Source organism: Palaemon carinicauda, chromosome 13 (genome assembly GCF_036898095.1).
Source record: "Palaemon carinicauda isolate YSFRI2023 chromosome 13, ASM3689809v2, whole genome shotgun sequence".
NCBI classification, from domain to species: domain Eukaryota; kingdom Metazoa; phylum Arthropoda; class Malacostraca; order Decapoda; family Palaemonidae; genus Palaemon; species Palaemon carinicauda.
In genome coordinates this window covers 39,975,696-39,995,177 of record NC_090737.1, presented here as the reverse complement: position 1 = coordinate 39,995,177, position 19,482 = coordinate 39,975,696, and the positions used below count along the sequence as shown (strand labels likewise).

The 19,482-nt window shown below is 38.5% G+C and overlaps 1 protein-coding gene across 8 annotated transcripts in view; it reads right to left on the bottom strand.

The window, feature by feature from the left end:
• LOC137652292 (cAMP-regulated phosphoprotein 21-like) overlaps positions 1–19,482 on the bottom strand; it is a 383,279-nt gene that overhangs the window by 312,350 nt on the left and 51,447 nt on the right. For 7 of the 8 annotated variants that reach the window (XM_068385596.1, XM_068385602.1, XM_068385599.1 and 4 more), the window contains exon 2: positions 14,599–14,847. The exons of the other annotated variant lie outside the window; for it this stretch is intronic. In XM_068385596.1, coding sequence (XP_068241697.1) covers positions 14,599–14,614 — 16 coding nt within the window. In that variant the 5' untranslated portion in view covers positions 14,615–14,847. The remainder of the gene's footprint in view (positions 1–14,598; positions 14,848–19,482) is intronic. 8 annotated transcript variants of the gene reach the window in all.

The window sequence follows — 19,482 nt, the reverse complement described above, 5'->3', positions numbered from 1 at the left end:
CGATTTGATTGGATTGGATCAATGGAATTGAGCCATAGACCCTATATAGATCAGCGCTGGGGTCTGAGAGACCAGTCAACACCCAAATGAAGTAAGGGGAAGCGGGAAAACCCTATGAAGTAAAGTTAATAGAATGTTTACGGGCCACTACAAAGACACTGGTTGAAGGAACATTCCAGAAACCCTGGTTGAAGGAAACCTCCGAAGACCTTGGTCGAAGGAAAGCTCCAAAGATAATGGTCGAAGGATGGCTACAAAGACCCTGGATGAGGGAAAGCTCCAAAGACTATATTAGAAGGAATGCTGCTAAGACCCTGGTTGAAGGGAATCTCCAAAGACCTTGGTCGAAGGAACCATGCAAAGACTATAGTCGAAGGAATGCTTCAAGGACTCTGGTTTAAGGAAAGCTCCAAAGACCTTGGTTGAAGGAAAGTTCCAAAGACTATGACCGAAGGAATGCTAAAAAGACTATGGTTGAAAGAAAGCTCCAAATATCCTGGTAGAGGGAAAGCTCCAAAAACCTTGGTAAAAGGAACCCTGCAAAGAATATGGTCGAATAAATGCTTCAGACCCTGGTTGAAGGGAAGCTCCAAAGACATTGGTCCAAGGAATGCTGCAAAGACTATGGTCGAAGAAATGCTTTAGACCCTGGTTGAAGGGAAGCTCCAAAGACCTTGGTTGAAGGAAAGTTCCAAAGACTATGACCGAAGGAATGCTAAAAAGACTATGGTTGAAGGAAAGCTCCAAATATCCTGGTAGAGGGAAAGCTCCAAAAACCTTGGTAAAAGGAACCCTGCAAAGAATATGGTCGAATAAATGCTTCAGATCCTGGTTGAAGGGAAGTTCTAAAGACCTTGGTTGAAGGAAAGCTCCAAAGACCCTGGTTGAAGGAAAGCTCCAAAGATCCTGGCAGAGTTAACGCTCCAAAGACCTTGGTCGAAGGAACCCTGCAAAGACTATGGTCGAAGGAACTCTGCAAAGACCCTGGTTGAAGGAAAGCTACCAAGACCCTGGTTGAAGGAAAGCTCCAAAGACTATGGTCAAAGGAAAGCTCCAAAGACTATGGTCAAAGGAAAGCTCCAAAGACTATGGTCAAAGGATCGCAGCAAAGCCTATGGTCGAAGAAATGTTTCAAAGATCCTGGTTGAAGGACAGCTGCAAAGTTCCCGGTTAAAGGAAAGCTCCAGATTCCTTGGTTGATTGAACACTGTATAGATTATGGTTGAAGGAATGATTCAAAGACCCTGGTTGAAGGAAAGCTCAAAAGTCTATTGAAAATGGAACGCTGCAAAGACTAAGGTGGAAGGAATGCTCCAAAGACCCTGGTTGAAGGAAAGCTCCAAAGACCTTGATCAAAGGAACCCTGCAAAGAATATGGTAGAAGGAATGCTTCAAAGGCCCTGATCGAAGGAAAGTTCCAAATACCCTGGTTACAGGAAAGCTCCAAAGACCTTGGGCAAAGGAAGGCTGCAAAGACTATGGTTGAAGAGATGCTTCAAAGACCCTGGATGTAGGAAAGCTCCAGAGACCTTGGGCGAATAAACGCTACAAAGACTAAGGTGGAAGGAATGCTCCAAAGACCCTGGTTGAACGAAAGCTCCAAAGACCTTGATCAAAGGAACCCTGCAAAGAATATGGTAGGTAGGAGGAATGCTTCAAAGACCCTAGTCGAAGGAAAGCTCCAAAGACCCTGGTTAAAGGAAAGCTCCAAAAACCTTGGTCAAAGGAATGCTACAAAGACTATGGTCGAAGGAATGCTTAAAAGACCCTAGTTGAAGGAAAGCTCCAAAGACTATGGTCGAAGAAATGCTTTAGACCCTGGTTGAAGGGAAGCTCCAAAGACCTTGGTTGAAGGAAAGTTCCAAAGACTATGACCGAAGGAATGCTAAAAAGACTATGGTTGAAGGAAAGCTCCAAATATCCTGGTAGAGGGAAAGCTCCAAAAACCTTGGTAAAAGGAACCCTGCAAAGAATATGGTCGAATAAATGCTTCAGATCCTGGTTGAAGGGAAGTTCTAAAGACCTTGGTTGAAGGAAAGCTCCAAAGACCCTGGTTGAAGGAAAGCTCCAAAGATCCTGGCAGAGTTAACGCTCCAAAGACCTTGGTCGAAGGAACCCTGCAAAGACTATGGTCGAAGGAACTCTGCAAAGACCCTGGTTGAAGGAAAGCTACCAAGACCCTGGTTGAAGGAAAGCTCCAAAGACTATGGTCAAAGGAAAGCTCCAAAGACTATGGTCAAAGGAAAGCTCCAAAGACTATGGTCAAAGGATCGCAGCAAAGCCTATGGTCGAAGAAATGTTTCAAAGATCCTGGTTGAAGGACAGCTGCAAAGTTCCCGGTTAAAGGAAAGCTCCAGATTCCTTGGTTGATTGAACACTGTATAGATTATGGTTGAAGGAATGATTCAAAGACCCTGGTTGAAGGAAAGCTCAAAAGTCTATTGAAAATGGAACGCTGCAAAGACTAAGGTGGAAGGAATGCTCCAAAGACCCTGGTTGAAGGAAAGCTCCAAAGACCTTGATCAAAGGAACCCTGCAAAGAATATGGTAGAAGGAATGCTTCAAAGGCCCTGATCGAAGGAAAGTTCCAAATACCCTGGTTACAGGAAAGCTCCAAAGACCTTGGGCAAAGGAAGGCTGCAAAGACTATGGTTGAAGAGATGCTTCAAAGACCCTGGATGTAGGAAAGCTCCAGAGACCTTGGGCGAATAAACGCTGCAAAGACTAAGGTGGAAGGAATGCTCCAAAGACCCTGGTTGAACGAAAGCTCCAAAGACCTTGATCAAAGGAACCCTGCAAAGAATATGGTAGGTAGGAGGAATGCTTCAAAGACCCTAGTCGAAGGAAAGCTCCAAAGACCCTGGTTAAAGGAAAGCTCCAAAAACCTTGGTCAAAGGAATGCTACAAAGACTATGGTCGAAGGAATGCTTAAAAGACCCTAGTTGAAGGAAAGCTCCAAAGACCTTGGTTGAGAGAAAGCTCTAAAGACTATGGTCGAAGGATTGCTAAAAAAAACCCTGGTTGAAGGAAAGCTTCAAAGACCTTAGTCGAAGGAATGCTACAAAGACTATGATCGAAGAAATGCTTTAGACCCTGATTGAAGGGAAGCTCCAAAGACCTTGGTTGAAGAAAAGTTCCAAAGACTATGGTCGAAGGAATGCTGCAATGATTATGGTTGAAGGAAAGGGCCAAAGATCTTGGTTGAAGGAAAGCTCCAAAGATCCTGGTAGAGGGAAAGCTCCAAAGACCTTGGTAAAAGGAACCCTGCAAAGACTATGGTCGAAGAAATGCTTCAAAGACCTTGGTTGAAGGAAAGCTTCCAAGACCCTGGTTGAAGGAAACCTCCAAATACTATGGTCAAGGGAACGCTGCAACGACTATGGTCGAAGAAATGCTTCACAGACCCTGGTTGAAAGAAAGCTCCAAAGACCTTTGTCGTAGGAATGCTGCAAGGACTATGGTCGAAGAAATGCTTTAGACCCTGGTTGAAAGGAAGCTCCAAAGACCTACATTGAGGAAAAATTCTAAAGACTATGGTTAAAGGAACGTTGCAAAGACTATGGTTGAAGGAAAGCTCAAAAGACTATGGTCGAAGGAATGCTGCAAAGACCCTGGTTGAAGGAAAGCTCCAAAGACGTTGGTCGAAGGAATGATGCAAGGACTATGGTTGAAGAAATGCTTCAGACCCTGATTGAAGGGAAGCTCCAAAGACCCTGGTTGAAGTCAAGTTCCAAAGACTATGGTCGAAGGAACGCTGCAAAGACTATGGTTGAAGGAAAGCTTCAAAGACCCTGGTTGAAGGAAAGCTCTAAAGATCTGGTAGAGTTAGAGCTCCGAAGACCTTGGTCGAAGGAACGCTGCAAAGACTATGGTCGAAGGAATGCTTCAAAGACCCTGGTTGAAAGAAAGCTACAAAGACCCTGGTTGAAGGAAAGCCCCAAAGACTATGACTGAAGGAACGCTGTAAAGACTATGGTTGAAGGAAAGCTCCAAAGACCCTGGTTGAAGGAAAGCTCCAAAGACCTTGGTTGAAGAACAGCTCTAAAGTTTATAATCAATGGAATGCTGCAAAGACTAAGGTAGAAGGAATGCTCCAAAGACCCTGGTTGAAGGAAAGTTCCAAAGACCTTGATCGAAGGAAAGTTGCAAAGTCTATGGTAGAAGTAATGCTTCAAAGACCCTGGTCGAAAGAAAGCTCCAAAGACCCTAGTTAGAGGAAAGCTCCAAAGACCTTTGTCAAAGGAAGGCTGCAAAGACTATGGTCGAAGAGATGCTTCAAAGACCCTGGTTGAAGGAAAGCTCCAAATACCTTGGTGGAATGATCACTGCAAAGACTATGGTCGAAGGAATGCTTCAAAGACCCTGGTTGAAGAAAGCTCCAAAGACCTTGGTCGAAGGAGAGCTTCAAAGACTATGGTCAAAGGAATGCTGCAGACCCTAGTTAAAGGAAATCTACAAAGACCTTGGTTGAAAGAAAGCTCCAAAGAATATGGTCGAAGGAATGCTACAAATACCCTCGCTGAAGGAAAGCTCCAAAGACCTTTGTGTAAGGAAAGCTCCAAAGACCTTTGTGTAAGGAAAGCTCCAAAGACCTTTGTATAAAGAAAAACTTCAAAGATAATATGGTCAAAGGAATGATGCAAAGACTCTGGTCAAAGGAAAGTTTCAAAAACTATGGTCGAAGAAATGCTGCAAAGACCCTGGTTGAAGGAAAGCTCAAAACACCTTGGTCGAAGGAATGCTCCAAAGACTATGGTCGAAGGAATGCATCAAAGACCCTGGTTGAAGGAAAGCTCCAGATACCTTGATCGAAGGAAAACTGCAAAAAATATGGTCGAAGAAATGCTTCAAAGACCCTGGTTGAAGGAAAACTCCAAAGACTTTGGTTGAAGGAATGCTACAATGACTATGGTCGAGGTAATGCTGCAAAGACCCTGATTGAAGGAAAGCTCCAAAGATCTTGGTCAAATGAAACCTCCAAAACCATGGTTGAAGTAATGCTGCAAAGACCCTGATTGGAGGAAGCTCCAAAGACCTTGGTCGAAGGAAAGCTTCAAATATTATAGTCGAAGGAGTGCTGCAAAGACTCTGGTTTAAAGAAAGCTGAAAAGACCTAGTTTGAAGGAGTGCTCCAACCACTATGACCAAAGAAATGCTGCAAAGACCCTGGTTGAAGGAAAGACCTTGGTTGAAGGAAACCTCCAAAGACCTTGGTTGAAGGAAAGCTCTAAAGACTATGGTTGAAGGAACGCTGCAAAGACCCTGAATGAAGGAAAACTACAAAGACCTTGGTCGAAGGAAGGCTCTAAAGACTATGGTCAAAGGAACGCTGCAAAGACCCTGGTTAAATGAAAGCTCCAAAGACTATGGTTGAAGAAATGCTGCAAAGACAATGGTCAAAGGGAAGCTTCAAACACATTGGTCGAAGGAAAGTTCCTAAGACCTTAGTCGAAGAAACGCTGCAGAGACAATGGTTAAAGGAAAGCTCCAAAGACCTTAGTTGAAGGACAGCTACAAAGATCATGATTGAAGGAAGGCGGCAAAGACTATGGTCGAAGGAATGCTTCAAAGACCCTGGTTGAAGGAAAGCTCCAGAGACCTTGGCTGAAAGAACACTGCAAAGACTATGGTGGAAGGAATGCTTCAAAGACCCAGGTCGAAGGAAAGCTCCAAAGACTATGATCAAAGGAATTCTGCAAAGACCCTGCTTAAAGGAAATCTCCAAAGACCTTGGTCAAAGGAAAGCTCTAAAAAAATTTGTCGAAGGAATGCTACAAAGACTTTGGCCAAAGGAAGGCTCTGAAGATCAAGTAAAAAAACTCTGCAAAGACCCTGGTTGGAGGAAGGCGTCAAAGACCTTTGTCAAAGGAAAGCTCCAAAGACCATGGTTAAAAGAACCTTGCAAAGACAATAGTTGGAGGAAACTTCAAAGACTCTGGTTGAACGAATGCTGCAAAGGAACTGGTCGAAGGAACACTGCAAAGACCTATGTTAAAGAAACATTACAAAGACCTTAGTGGAAGGAACACTGCAAAGACCATGGTCTAATGAACGTAGCCAAGACCCTGGTCAAAGGATCACTGCAAAGCTCCTGGTTCAAGGAACACTGCAAAGACCTTGGTCAAAGGAATGCTGTGAAGACCCTGGTTAAAGGAACACTGCAAAGACCCAGGTCGAAGGCAAATTCCAAAGACCTTGGTCAAAGGGTTGCAGCAAAGACCCTGGTTGAAGGGAAACTGCTAAAACCCTGGTCAAGGAACACTGTAAAGACGATTGTCAAAGACCCACTGCAAAGATCCTGGTTAAAGGAACATTGCAAAAACTGGTCGAAGAAACATTGCAAAGATCCTGATCATATGAAAATACCCTATCCGAAATAATGTTGCAAAGACTTTGGTTACAGCAAAATACCCTAGTCAAAGGAACATTTCAAAAACTCTGGTCGAAGGAACACTGCAAAGACCATTGTCGAAAACACACTGCAAAGATCCTTGTCAAAGGAAAATACACTGGTCAAAGGAACGTTGCCAAAACTCTGGTCGAAGAAATACCCTGTACAAAGTAACGTTGCAGAGGCTCAGGTCAAAGAAACACTGCAAAGATTCTGGTCAAAGGAAAATAGCCAGTTGAAAGGACCGGTGCATAGACTTTGGTCGAATAAACATTGCAAAGATTTTGGTCAAGGGAAAATACCTATGTCAATGGAATGTTGCAAAGACTCTGTAAAAGGAACGTTGCAAAGACTCTGGTTGAGAAAATACTGCAAAGATTCTGGTAAAAGGATAAAACCCTGATCGAAGGAATATTGCAAAGACTCTGGTCAAAGAAACACTCCAAAGATTCTGGTCAAAGGAAAATGCCATGGTCAATGGAATGTTGCAAAGACTCTGTCAAAGTAACGTTCCAAAGACTCTGGGTAAAGAAATACTACTAAGATTCTGGTCAAAGGAAAATACCCTGGTCGAAAAAATATTGCAAAGACTTTGGACGAAGTAACTTTACAAGACGCTAGTCAAAGAAACACTCCAAAGATGCTTGTCAAAGGAAAACCTCATGATTGAAGGAACGTTGTAAAGACTCTGGTCGAAGTCACGTTGCAAAGACTCTGATCAAAGTAATCTTCCAAAGACTCTGGTGGAAGTAACATTGTAAAGACTCTAGTCAAACGAACGTTGCAAAGCTCTAGTCGAAGGAATACAGCAAAGATTCTGGTCAAAGGAAAATACTACGGTCAAAGGAATGCAGCAAAGAATCTGGTCTAAGTAACGTTGCAAAGAATATGGTCGAAGTAACGTTGCAAAGACTCAGGTCGAAGGAACGTTACAAAGACTCTGGTCAAAGTAACGTTGCAAAGACTCTGGTCGAAGGAACATTACAAGGACTCTGGACGAAGGAATATTGCAAGGACTCTGGTCAAAGGAATGTTGCAAAGACCCTGGTCAGAGAAATACTGTAAAGATTCTGGTTAAAGGAAAATACCTTGGTCAAAGGAACGTTACAAAGTCTCTTGAAGAAATACTGCAAAGATTCCAGTCAAAAGAAAACGCCCTGAACGAAGGAACGCTGCAAAGACTTTGGTTGAAGAAACACAGTAAAGACTCTGGTCAAGGTAAAGTTGTATAGACTCTAGTCAAAGAAATACTGCAAAGATTCTTGTCGAAGGAAAGTTGCAAAAACTCTGGTCGAAGAAAAACCACAAAGATTCTGGACAAATAAAAATACCATGGTCAATGGAACGTTAGAAAGACTGTCAAAGGAGCTATGCAAAGACTCTGGTTGAAGAAATACTGCAAGTATTCTAGTCAAAGGAAAATACTCTAGTTAAAGGAACGTTGCAAAGACTTGGTCGAAGAAACCTGAAAAGATTCCAGTCAAAGAAAAATTACCCTGATCGAAGGAATGTTGCAGACTCTGGTTGAAGAAACACTGCAAAGATTATGATCGAAGGAAATTTGCATATGATCGAAGGAAATTTGCAAAGACGCTGGTCGAAAGAAAGTTGCAAAGACCCTGGTCAAAGAAAGACTGCTAAGACTCTGGTCAAAGAGACACTGCAAAGACTCTGGTCAAAGGAAAGTTGCAAAGAATCTGATTGAAAGAAAGTTGCAAAGACTAGTCAAAGAAACACTGCAAAGATTCTCGTCAAAGGGAAATGCTCTGGTCAAGCGAACGTTGCATAGACTTTAGTAGAAGGAAGGTTGCAAAGACTCTGGTCGAAGAAACACTGCAAAGATTCTAGTCAAAGGAAAATACCCTGGTCGAAGGAACATTGCAAACACTCTGGTTGAAGAAACACTGCAAATACTCTGGTCAAAGGAAAGTTGCAAAGACTCTGAGCAAAGAAACACTGAAAAGATTCCAGTCGAAGGAACGTTGCAAAAACCATGGTCGAAAAAACTCTACAAAGATTCTGGTCAATAGAAAATACCCTGGTCAATGGAACCTTCAGAGATTCTGTAGAAGGAACGTTGCAAAGACTCTGGTTGAAGAAATACTACAAAGATTCTGGTGAAAAGAAAATACCTTGGTCAAAGCAACATTGCAAAGATTTATGTCAAAGGAATGCTGCAAAGACTTGGTCGAAGAAACACTGCAAAGACTCTGGTCGAAGAAACACTTCAAAGATTTTGGTCAAAGGAAAATACCCTGATATATGGAACGTTGCAAAGACTTTAGTTGAGGGAACTTTGCAAAAACTGGTAGAAGAAACATTGCAAAGATTCTGGTCAAAGGAAAATACCCTTTTCAAAGGAAAGTTGCAAAGACTAGTTGAAGAAACATTGTAAAGGCTCTGGTCAAAGGAACATTGCAAAGACTCTGGTCGAAGAAACACTGCAAAGATTCCAGTCAAAGAAAAATTCCTTGGTCGAAGAAACGTTGCAAAGACTCTAGTCAAAGGAAAATACCCTGGTCGAAGGAACATTGCATAGACTCTGGTTAAAGAAACACTGCAAAGATTTCGGTCGAAGGAACATTACAAAGACTCTAGTCGGAATAAAATTGCAAAGACTAGTAAAAAAAAAAAATAGGCATAGATTTTAGTCAAAGGAAAATACCTCGGTCGAAGGATTGTTGTAAAGACTCTAGTCAAAGAAACACTGCAAAAGATTTTAGTCACAAGAAAGATCCTAGTCAAAGGAACATTGCACAGACTCTAGTCAAAGGAACGCTGCAAAGAGGCTGGTCGAAGGAACATTGCAAAGACTCTGGTCAAAGAAACACTGCAAAAATTTTGGTCAAAGGAACGTTGCAAAGACTCTAGTTGAAGGAACTTTGGAAAAACTGTTCGAAGAAACACTGCAAAGATTCTGGTCAAAGGAAAATTGCAAAGACTCTAGTTGCAGAAACACTGTAAAGGCTATGGTTGAAGAAAATTTGCAAAGACTCTGGTCGAAGAAACACTGCAAAGATTTCGGTTAAAGGAAAATACCTTGGTCAAAGGAACGTTGCAAAGACTCTGGTTGTTGGAAAGTTGCAAAGACTCTGGTCGAAGAAACACTGCAAAGATTCTGGTCAAAGAAAAATACCCTGGTCGAAGGAACGTTGCCAAGACTCTGGTCGAGGGAAAATTTCAAATACTCTAGTCAGAGAAACACTAAAAAGATTATGGTCAAAGGAAGTAAGGTTACAAAAACTCTGGTTGAAGAAACACTGCAAAGACTCTGGTCGACGGAACATTGCAAAGACTCTGGTCGAAGGAGCGTTGCAAAGACTTTGGTTGAAGGAACGTTGCAAAAACTCTATTTAAAGAAACACTGCAAAGATTTTGGTCAAAGGAAAATCTCCCGGTAAAAAAAAGCTGTTGCAGACTCTGGTAAAAGGAACGCTGCAAAATCTCTGTTCTAAGGAACATTGTAAAGAATCTGGTTAAAGAAACACTGCAATGATTATGGTCAAAGGAAAATACCCTGGTTGAAGGAACATTGCAAAGACTTTGGACAAAGTAACATTCCAAAGACACTGGTTGAAGGAACATTGCGAAGACTCTTGTCGAAAGAACACTGCAAAGACTCTGGTATAAGGAACGTTGCAAACACTCTGGTCGAAGAAATTCTTCAAAAATTCTGTTGAAAGGATAATACCCTGGTCAAAGGAACGTTGCAAAGACTGGTCGAATAAACACTGTAAAGATTCTGGTCAAAGGAATATACCCTGGTCAAAGTAACATTGCAAAGACTCTAGTTGAAGGAATGTTGCAAAGACTCTAGTTGAAGGAATGTTGCACAGACTCTGGTCAAAGGAATATTGCAAAGACTCTGGTCAAAGGAATATTGCAAAGACTCTGGTCAAAGGAATATTGCAAAGACTCTGGTCAAAAGAAGTTGCAAGGACTCTGATCGCATAAATGATGCAAAGACTGGTCAAAGAAACATTGTAAAGATTCTGATCAAAGGAAAATACCAGGTCAAAGGAACAATGCAAAGACTCTAGTTGACGGAACTTTGGAAAGACTGGTAGAAGGAACACTGGAAAGACTCTGGTCGAAGGAACGTTGCAAAGACTCTGGTCGAATGAACGTTTCAAAGACTCTGGTAGAAGGAACATTGGAAAGAATCTGGTCGAAGGAATGTTGCAAAGACTCTAGTTGAAGGAACGTTGCAAAGAGTCTGGTCAAAGGAACATTGCAAAGATTATGGTCAATGGAAAATACCCTGGTCAAATAAACGTTGCAAAGACTCTAGTTTATATGATATATTTATATACATACTAAATATATGCATACATATATATATATATATATATATATATATATATATATATATATATATATATATATATATGTATATATATATATATATATATATATATATATGTATATATATACTGTGAATAACTGTGTATTTATATATACATACATTTGTAAAACGAACTTCAATTTATATGAGTGTTGATTTTTCCCCTTGAGGACTTCAGAATACCAAATCACAACTTTATATTGACACATTAACTCTAGTTGAAGGAACATTGCAAAGACTTTGGTCGAAGGAACGTTGCAAAGCCTCTGGTCGATGGAACATTGCAATGACTCTGGTCGAGGAAACACTGCAAAGATTCAAGGCAAAGAAAATACCTTAGTTGAAGGAGCGAAGCACAGACTCTGGTCGAAAGAATGTGGCAAAGACTCCGTCTGAAGAAACACGGCAAAGCTTCTGGTCAAAGGCAAATACCCTGGTCAAAGGAACATTGCAAAGACTATGGCTGACGTAACGATGCAGAGACTCTGGTCAAAAGAACATTGCAAAGACATTTGTCGAAGGAACGTTGCAAAGATTCTGGTTAAAGGAAAATACCCTGGTCAAAGAGACGTTGCAAAGACTCTAGTTGGAGAAATGTTAAAAAGACTTCTAAGGAAGGCTGCAAAGACTCTGGTAGAAGGAACATTGGAAAGACTCTGGTCAAAGGAATGTTGCAAAGACTCTGGTAAAAGGAACATTGGAAAGACTGTGGTCAAAGGAATGTTGCAAAGACTCAGGTCGAAGGAACGTTGCAAAGACTCAGGTCGAAGGAACGTTGCAAAGACTAGTCGAAGAAACACTGCAAAGATGATGAGCTTAGGAAAATACCCTGGTCAAAGGAACGATGCAAAGACTCTAGTCGAAAGAACGTTGCAAAGACTCTGGTCGAAAGAACATTGCAAAAACTCTGGTCGAAGGAACGTTGCAAAGACTAGTCTAGAAACACTGCAAAGATCCTGGTCATATTAAAATACCCTAGTCAAAGGAACGTTGCAAAGACTCTGGTCGAATGAACGTTGCAAAGACTCTGGTCAAAGGAAGTTAGGAAAGACCCTAGTCGAAGGAACACTAAAGATCCTGGTCGAAGGAATGTAGAAAAAAGACCCTCAAGTAATGCTTACAGTACACAGTATAAATTGCAACGAAGATAGTACTCACTTACCCACTGCATGAGCATGCTTTTTCAAAGAGAGTTGCTCACTCTTGTATCTTGACATCATAGTCAAATTATGAGGTTTTACATTAAGGATTCTCGATGAGTAAGAGAAAAAACAAATATCAGTTATCAAAGAGGCTGCTCGTCTCAAAAGACCACAAGAAGTCTCGGAATTTAAATCGTGCAACACATCCCTACAACCAAACTTAGAGGGCACAGATAAGAGAAAGGTATATCTTAAAGAGCTTTGCTCTTTTTGGTGATCTGATCTCAGAGGTTACAGCGAGGAGAAAGACTCAATAATGAAGTAGGGCTGCTCATCCTTGTGTCCAGATCTTAGAGGTGACATTGAAGAGCAGCCTCAGTTTAAAAAGAAAAAAAAAATCTCTTAATTGAGTCTAGATTTTAAATGTCACGGAGATGAGAAGTCCCTAAATATGATTGCACACATGTGTCCCGAATTTAGACTGGGCACTAAATAGAAGTTTTACTATTTAAAGAAAGTTGCTTATTATGTTCTGATCCCAGAGGTCACACGAGGAAAATATTTGCTTTAAAAAAAGGGTGCTTGTCCTTCTTCCTTAATCTCGGAGGTAACATCACAGTAAGAAGATATCTCATATTTCAAAGAGTAGTTCTCCCTTTTATCCTGTTCTTAGAGGTGACACCCAGGAACAGCCCCAGCATACTAGAGTCCATATCACAAAGCTCACAGGGAAGAAATGTTTTCGTTTTTAAAGAGGTCTGCAAAAAATTTGTCCTACTCTCATAGTAGGCACCAAAGAGATGTCTCAGTCTGAAGGGGAAAAATGCTGATCACTTTTTGCCCCCAGTCTCAGAAGTCACAACAAAGAGCAATCTCAGCTTTTAAAAAGGAATATTCATGTTGTGACACATCTAAAGAGGTATCCACGAAGAAATGTCCCAGGCGAAGAGTAAGCGACCCTCAAAACCCATTTAAAGTAAAAGATATCAATGTAAAAATATGTCCGCCATTTAACCACACATAAAAACTACAAATAAGAAAGTACTGAAGTCGGAGAGAACATCAACTACTGTTAATGAGGAATATTCAAATAGCACGTACCTCATGAGGGTGGAAAAAGCGAGATTATCTTGGAAGACAAAAGGAGCTAGGCAAAATAGATTCCTACGAGATATAATGGGAAAAAAATCTAACAAGATTTACAGTTATCTAAGTGAGAAAGCAAATTACACCTAAAAATTCTACTTTTATATAAATAAGCTTGAAAAAGATCTCTAAAACAAGCATTATTCATTTTTTTGCTCTCTAGTGCACCTTTGGTATTAGATCTATCATCAGCCTCTTTCTTCATCTGCATGCAAAGAAAAAAGTTTTAAGGTAATTTAATATGTATAAATATCTATCTATCTATCTATCTATATATATATATATATATATATATATATATATATATATATATATATATATATCATAAGGAAAGTACAATATATAGAATGAAGGCAAAAATGTTCATTAGCATTTTTATTTGCAAAGGCGTTAATAAAAAGCAACATAACACAAGCCACTGCATAGGCAATTAGCATTCCGGTTCAAAGATCTGTTTGGATTGGTAATAACAAAGATGAAATGGGACGAAAATAACAAATATCAGTAGGGGAGAAATAAAGAACACATCAAATACAACAAAAGACACAAAAAAAAAAAAAACCACGCACGAAGATATAAAGGCGAGGACTGGTATGCACCAATGAGTACAAATGGCGAGTTAATATGTCAATAATAAAGTCGCGATTTGGTATTCTGAAGTCCTCAAGGGAAAGAGTCAACACTCATATAAACATGTTTTTTTATACAAATGTATGTATACAGTATATACATACACAGTTATATGCAGTATATATACATACATTTATATGTATGTATATGTATATATTTATATGATATATATATATATATTTATATGATATATATATATATCATATAAATATATACATATATATTATATATATATATATGTATATATATATATATAAATATATATATATATATATATATATATATATATATATATATATATATATATATATATTGCATAGATATGTGAAGATAGCCACAATAATGGGAAATGGTACATAAAAACAGAGGGAAGTAACGCGGCCAAAACAGAGAGAAGAATTTAATTCATTATTAAAACCAAAAGTTATTAACAACGAGAAAAACAACAACCACAACAACAAAAGTAATAAGTATAATAAAAAAAAAGACCGCAGAATGGTTTAAGTTGTGCTGCACTAACCGGTGCAGGTTAAGTTTTATTCTTTTATTCAATATTAAACTTCACGAGCAGTCAAGTCAACTGGGATGAGAAATTCATGCTTTCAATGCTAACACCTATATTGTTAGTGAAGTCAAGAAGCCAAAATGGGCGAGGGAAGTGAGGGGGGGGGGGAAGGACTGAAAGGAAGAAGATGGGTTTTGCCAGATTAGGTGTGGGGGGGGGAGGGGAAAGTGCCGGTGAAGTGATTCAGGCCTGCCCGAAAAATCTGGACTGCTGGAGCAACATATTAATAGATGCGTCAATAAAGAGGAATAAAACATCCAATTCTTTTTGTGGGTGATTATTATTATTATTGTGGTTAATGGTAACAAAAAGGACCAAAAAATAAAGAAAATTAAGAAGATAATTATGATGTTCATCCGAAGAGTAACGTTGTACTCACTTTCCAGCTGGGCCATGCCGGTGGCTCGAATGGGCGGCACGTTGGCGGTGGTATGGTGGTCTTAATGGTAAGTGTAATGGTGGTGGAATTGGTGGAGGTGGTGGTGGTATTGGTGACGGATTGGTTGTGGTGGTGGGTAGTGGTTGAGTGTTGGTGGTTGTGGTTGTGGTATGTCGGTGCGAGCAGCAGCGGCCACCAAAGGCACCGAGCCCCAGTTAGTAGAGGATGTGTCGGCCTGGCTCCTGAAAACTACAGGCAAGCTATTGTATTCCACAGGTGAGAGAAAGCAGACGAGAGACGGAGGATAAATATAATAGCAGACATAGAGAGTCAGACAGAGAAGTAAAAGGCAGAAAACTATTTAAAATGAGATAGATAGTTTGTGTGTGTAGGCCAGACAAATCATCGAGAATGGCTGGCTGGAAAAAAAAAGATATCTGAGGTGGTGACCATCTACAATGACAATTAGAAATCAATCTCACATCAATTGATATAATTTCTTGCAAGATTATATTAAAGACAAAATTTAATTCCTTCATTTAATTACTTGAATCTTTGCGCCAACAGCTTTTCCAATAGCCTAAAGCTATAACTGATTCAGGCGTTTGAAAAAAAAAAATAAATAAATAAAAAATCAGGCAATATAAGATATTTAAATGATGTATTTACTTGAGTAAGTATATAAACGGTATAATTACTTATTCTTGCATCACCAGTAGGAGCAAAAAAAGAAAGGGTCCATCAAGTAAAGTTAAAAAAATCAATATTTTCTTTTTAAGATTTTACCAAAAAATACATGGGCGTAAAGTGTAAAGATAATAAAATACTTTGAATTTATAACAAATAACAAGATCTCTCCAATCTGAGGTTATCTGAGCTTTGGAACATACTAGTGAATAACAGTTAAAGGTTGATCGAAATACTGATTTAGTTAAACGGTTGATCAAAATCCTAAAATTACAATTAAAGATCCCTAAAAGAAGTCTCCCCAGGTTTTGGAACTTTCGTAAAAAGAAGTGTATAGTAATCAATCTTAAAGGATTACTTTAACAGTTGACGAAAAACCAAAGGGATATCTATAATTGGATCACTGAGAGAGAGAGAGAGAGAGAGAGAGAGAGAGAGAGAGAGAGAGAGAGAGAGAGAGCTACGGAGTTGGAGGTGAACTAACGAGAAACTGATAAAGAGGATCCCAAGATATGGCATTTCATTTCAAGGAAAAGTAGTCATGTCAACACCATTATGACTGTGGAAGTATGATCAGGGGCTTTTTTTCAATTCTTAAATTCAAATCGACGTTTTACAAAGTGTCGATCTTTTGTTAAGATGGTTTCCCTTTTACACATTCAATGGAAAATAACTATTCATGCAAAATTAGTTGCAAGTGTTCTGAAATTAACTTCTAAACCCAAAAAAATATGCTCTGCAAATTTTGTCCTTTGCAACGTAGATTGTAATGTTAGTTGCATTGGTTATTTCCATAGTCTTTTGGTAATATAATTATTTCTAAGCCCGTTTTCGGCAGTATTGCTCAGAAAATAACATTTACAAAGTAACGGCTTTCCGAAGTAATGGCACAGTCATAAATGTCTTGACATTTACAGTTCCTTTTCGAAACTATAACTGCTAATCTATATAGGAAAAATACCATTTACAGGAGACTAGCTAAATCGGTGATTATTTTCGCAATCCACATAATGTCTTAACGATATAAGAAAAAATATCTACGAGGCAAAGAGAAAGCAAATGCATAAAGATCTATAATAGTTTTATTTAATAAGGATAATATGCTATATTTATACAAGTGTGAAAAAGGTTGCACTAAAAACTAATAACTTCTATTGATGAATGATATGAACAAAAATAAGTATATGATAAAATGGTCCATTCTAAAGAAGTTGCTAAAGACCACAACTACCTTTACTCTAAAATGTTTTGTAAATCTTCTTTGTGCATTTATAATAGAATTGTTTCTAATACAATGACAGTAATATTTCCTACTCCAGAAAAATACAGACATGTGCCAAGAAAAAAGGAAATTCTCTCCACTTCACCAAAGAAAGATGATAGCAGTGGACTACTTGCAACATTATATAGTTGTACAAGAAAACAATCCTTTCAACAATTCTTAAATAAAGTTTATTTGCAGGAGTTGGCATATTTCAATTATATCCTAAGAGAAACTCTGGAAAGTTTTTATTTTACTAGAAGAAAATATTTGCAACAGAAAAATTGTTATACAATCGCCGGAGATATTCTGATTGAAATAAGTCCTATCCCCTAATGACGTCATGAACAATCGTGCTGTCTTACGCGTTAACAGCGTCACAACACATCCCATTAAACTGATTCTAAGTTAGTAAACCCGGAAATTTATGAGGGGAAGCATTGCTTCGTACGTTTTACATTGCACTACCTTATGTAAGACACGGGCTCTTGCGTTGGCAGCCCGTTAGGGAAGTAATGCGACCGCTGCTAACGTGGGTTGACAATGTAATTGGATATGACGTCATCAAAGGGTGGGGCTTATTTCGCCAGGAATCTTTGGGATGATTATAGTTATATAAAAACTGAATTTATGAGAAATTGACAGCTAAAGTCAGTCAGCCCTCTACTATTTACTTGATCCTTGTTTAAATCTCTGACAAAATAAAAAAAAATAAAAAAAAAAACAGCAGATTGATGTTAAATAAATTCCATTAATGTAATAGAGGAAAACCTAATAAGATGTTATATTTCGTAAAAAAAAAAAATACATCTGGACATACGTGCATTGGTCGAAATGTCGAGTTTATTTCACTTCAGTTTTCTAAGTTTTCATTACCCCCTTCCATAATATATATATATATATATATATATATATATATATATATATATATATATATATATATATATATATATATACATATATATATATATAGATTTATATATATATAATATATATATATATATGTAGATATATATATATATATATATATATATATTTATATATATTAAACATAAAATCTGTCATTTCAAAGGCAGATGGGCTAATATACCTCATTTCTATAATTTGAGTAAAATGTGCTGACTAAATTCATGAAAAAAATTGGTCACGCTAAAGTGGCTCTCGGGACTTCAGTCAATCAGCTGATTGTAAGCAGGATATAAAAATTTGAGAACCACTGTCCTAAGTACTCCATTTTTTCTCTACTTTAAATGCAAATCAATCCCAGTAGACATGTTCAAAAGCAGCTGGGTTCATGGTGAATGTACGACTTTCCCCCAAGAAGTTTACGAGACAACAACGCATTTTATATGTACAAAACTGATGTGTGATTTCATCCAACGTTCTAACTACAACTTTTCCTTATTAATGAGTGGAAATAACAGCAGCAATTTAAAAGTGACATTTAACAAAATGGCAGTACATGTACTAAGTACGACTAAAGACTCTAAAGAGGAATGAAAAATAAGGCCGTATTTATTCTGACAGGGTCTAATATACCGTCTAGAAGTGAAGTCAAACAACATATTAGCAACTAAGACTGAAATCTTACAGGATGTAAACTACCCTCATATATGACAAGCACATTTTAAACATAACTACAACAAAGAAATAGCATTCATTCGCACGGCTAAAACACGAAAACTAAAATATTACTAACTAAATTTGAAAAAAAACTGCTTAAAGAAATAAAGAAAACCTAAACTCTATTTTTGATCGACCAGGAGAGATACCAAACACCATCTGTTCCTAGCGCCACACCCCAAAATATGGCAAATATTCATAGAAATGAAAAGGGGATCTTTTAATCCGTAGGTATTTTTAATTTTCGTGTACCATGGCAAAAACCAAACTGCATTTTCTTATCACCGAGCCTGAAAACAAACATTAACTTCCTATTTTTCTTTCCCATCATTAACCCTACATTAAAGAGTCGGTTGCCTGATGCACCCTCTCCAATGCCTTCTATCAAACAACTATCCTCCGTCAAAGCTGATGCAGGAAAGACTATACGTTTTCATAAAGCAGATAGAAAGAGACCATTTTCTTCTATCATCCATAGCTCAAAACGATACTTCCTAATGACAGACTTTAATATCAGAAATCGAGTCAAATTTCAGGTTTGGATAAAGATAGGACAAAGTTACTGTTAGCAGAGCTAAAAGAATGAAATTCATTAAAAAAAATTAAACGCGTGTAGCTTGTATTAACATTGGCAAACAATTACGGTGGCTTTTAATTCCCAACATGAGCACTTGATAATAATGATGAGAATTCTTTGGATATAAATAGTTGGAGAAGACGCATCAAGGCAACCGACCTTAGCCAAGGGATAACGGTTTGAATGAAGATAGATAAATAAACAAGAACATTATCACTTCCTTAAATCTAAAAACAAAACACACTTTTATAGAAGTGATTAAATTAACATAAACCTATATTAAAAACTATTTAAAAATTTCCTTTTGTTAAGAAAATCTAATGTGATTAAATATCTAATAAACGCTCATAATTTCAATAAATTTTACTGGTTATGGGTAATCGGACACACTAATCCTAACTCAAAATTGCTGACATTCATCATCCTCAACAGACAAAATGAAAATAAAAATAGAATTTCTTCATCTACAAATAAAATTGAGGATAGCGATGTGTAAAGTCTTAAAGGTTTAAAGACCACCCATGAATGGCAGTGGCATTGGACAGTGACACTGCCCTAGCAAGCAGGACAATGTCCTAAACACTGACCTTATACAGTATACATATGATCAGCGCCCAAGACCCCTCTCCATCCAAACTAGGACAAGGGAGGACCAAACAATGGCTACCGATGATTCAGTGGGTAGACCTATAGGGCCCCCTAAACTTTACAAGGTTGGTGAGGTTGCAGACACTAA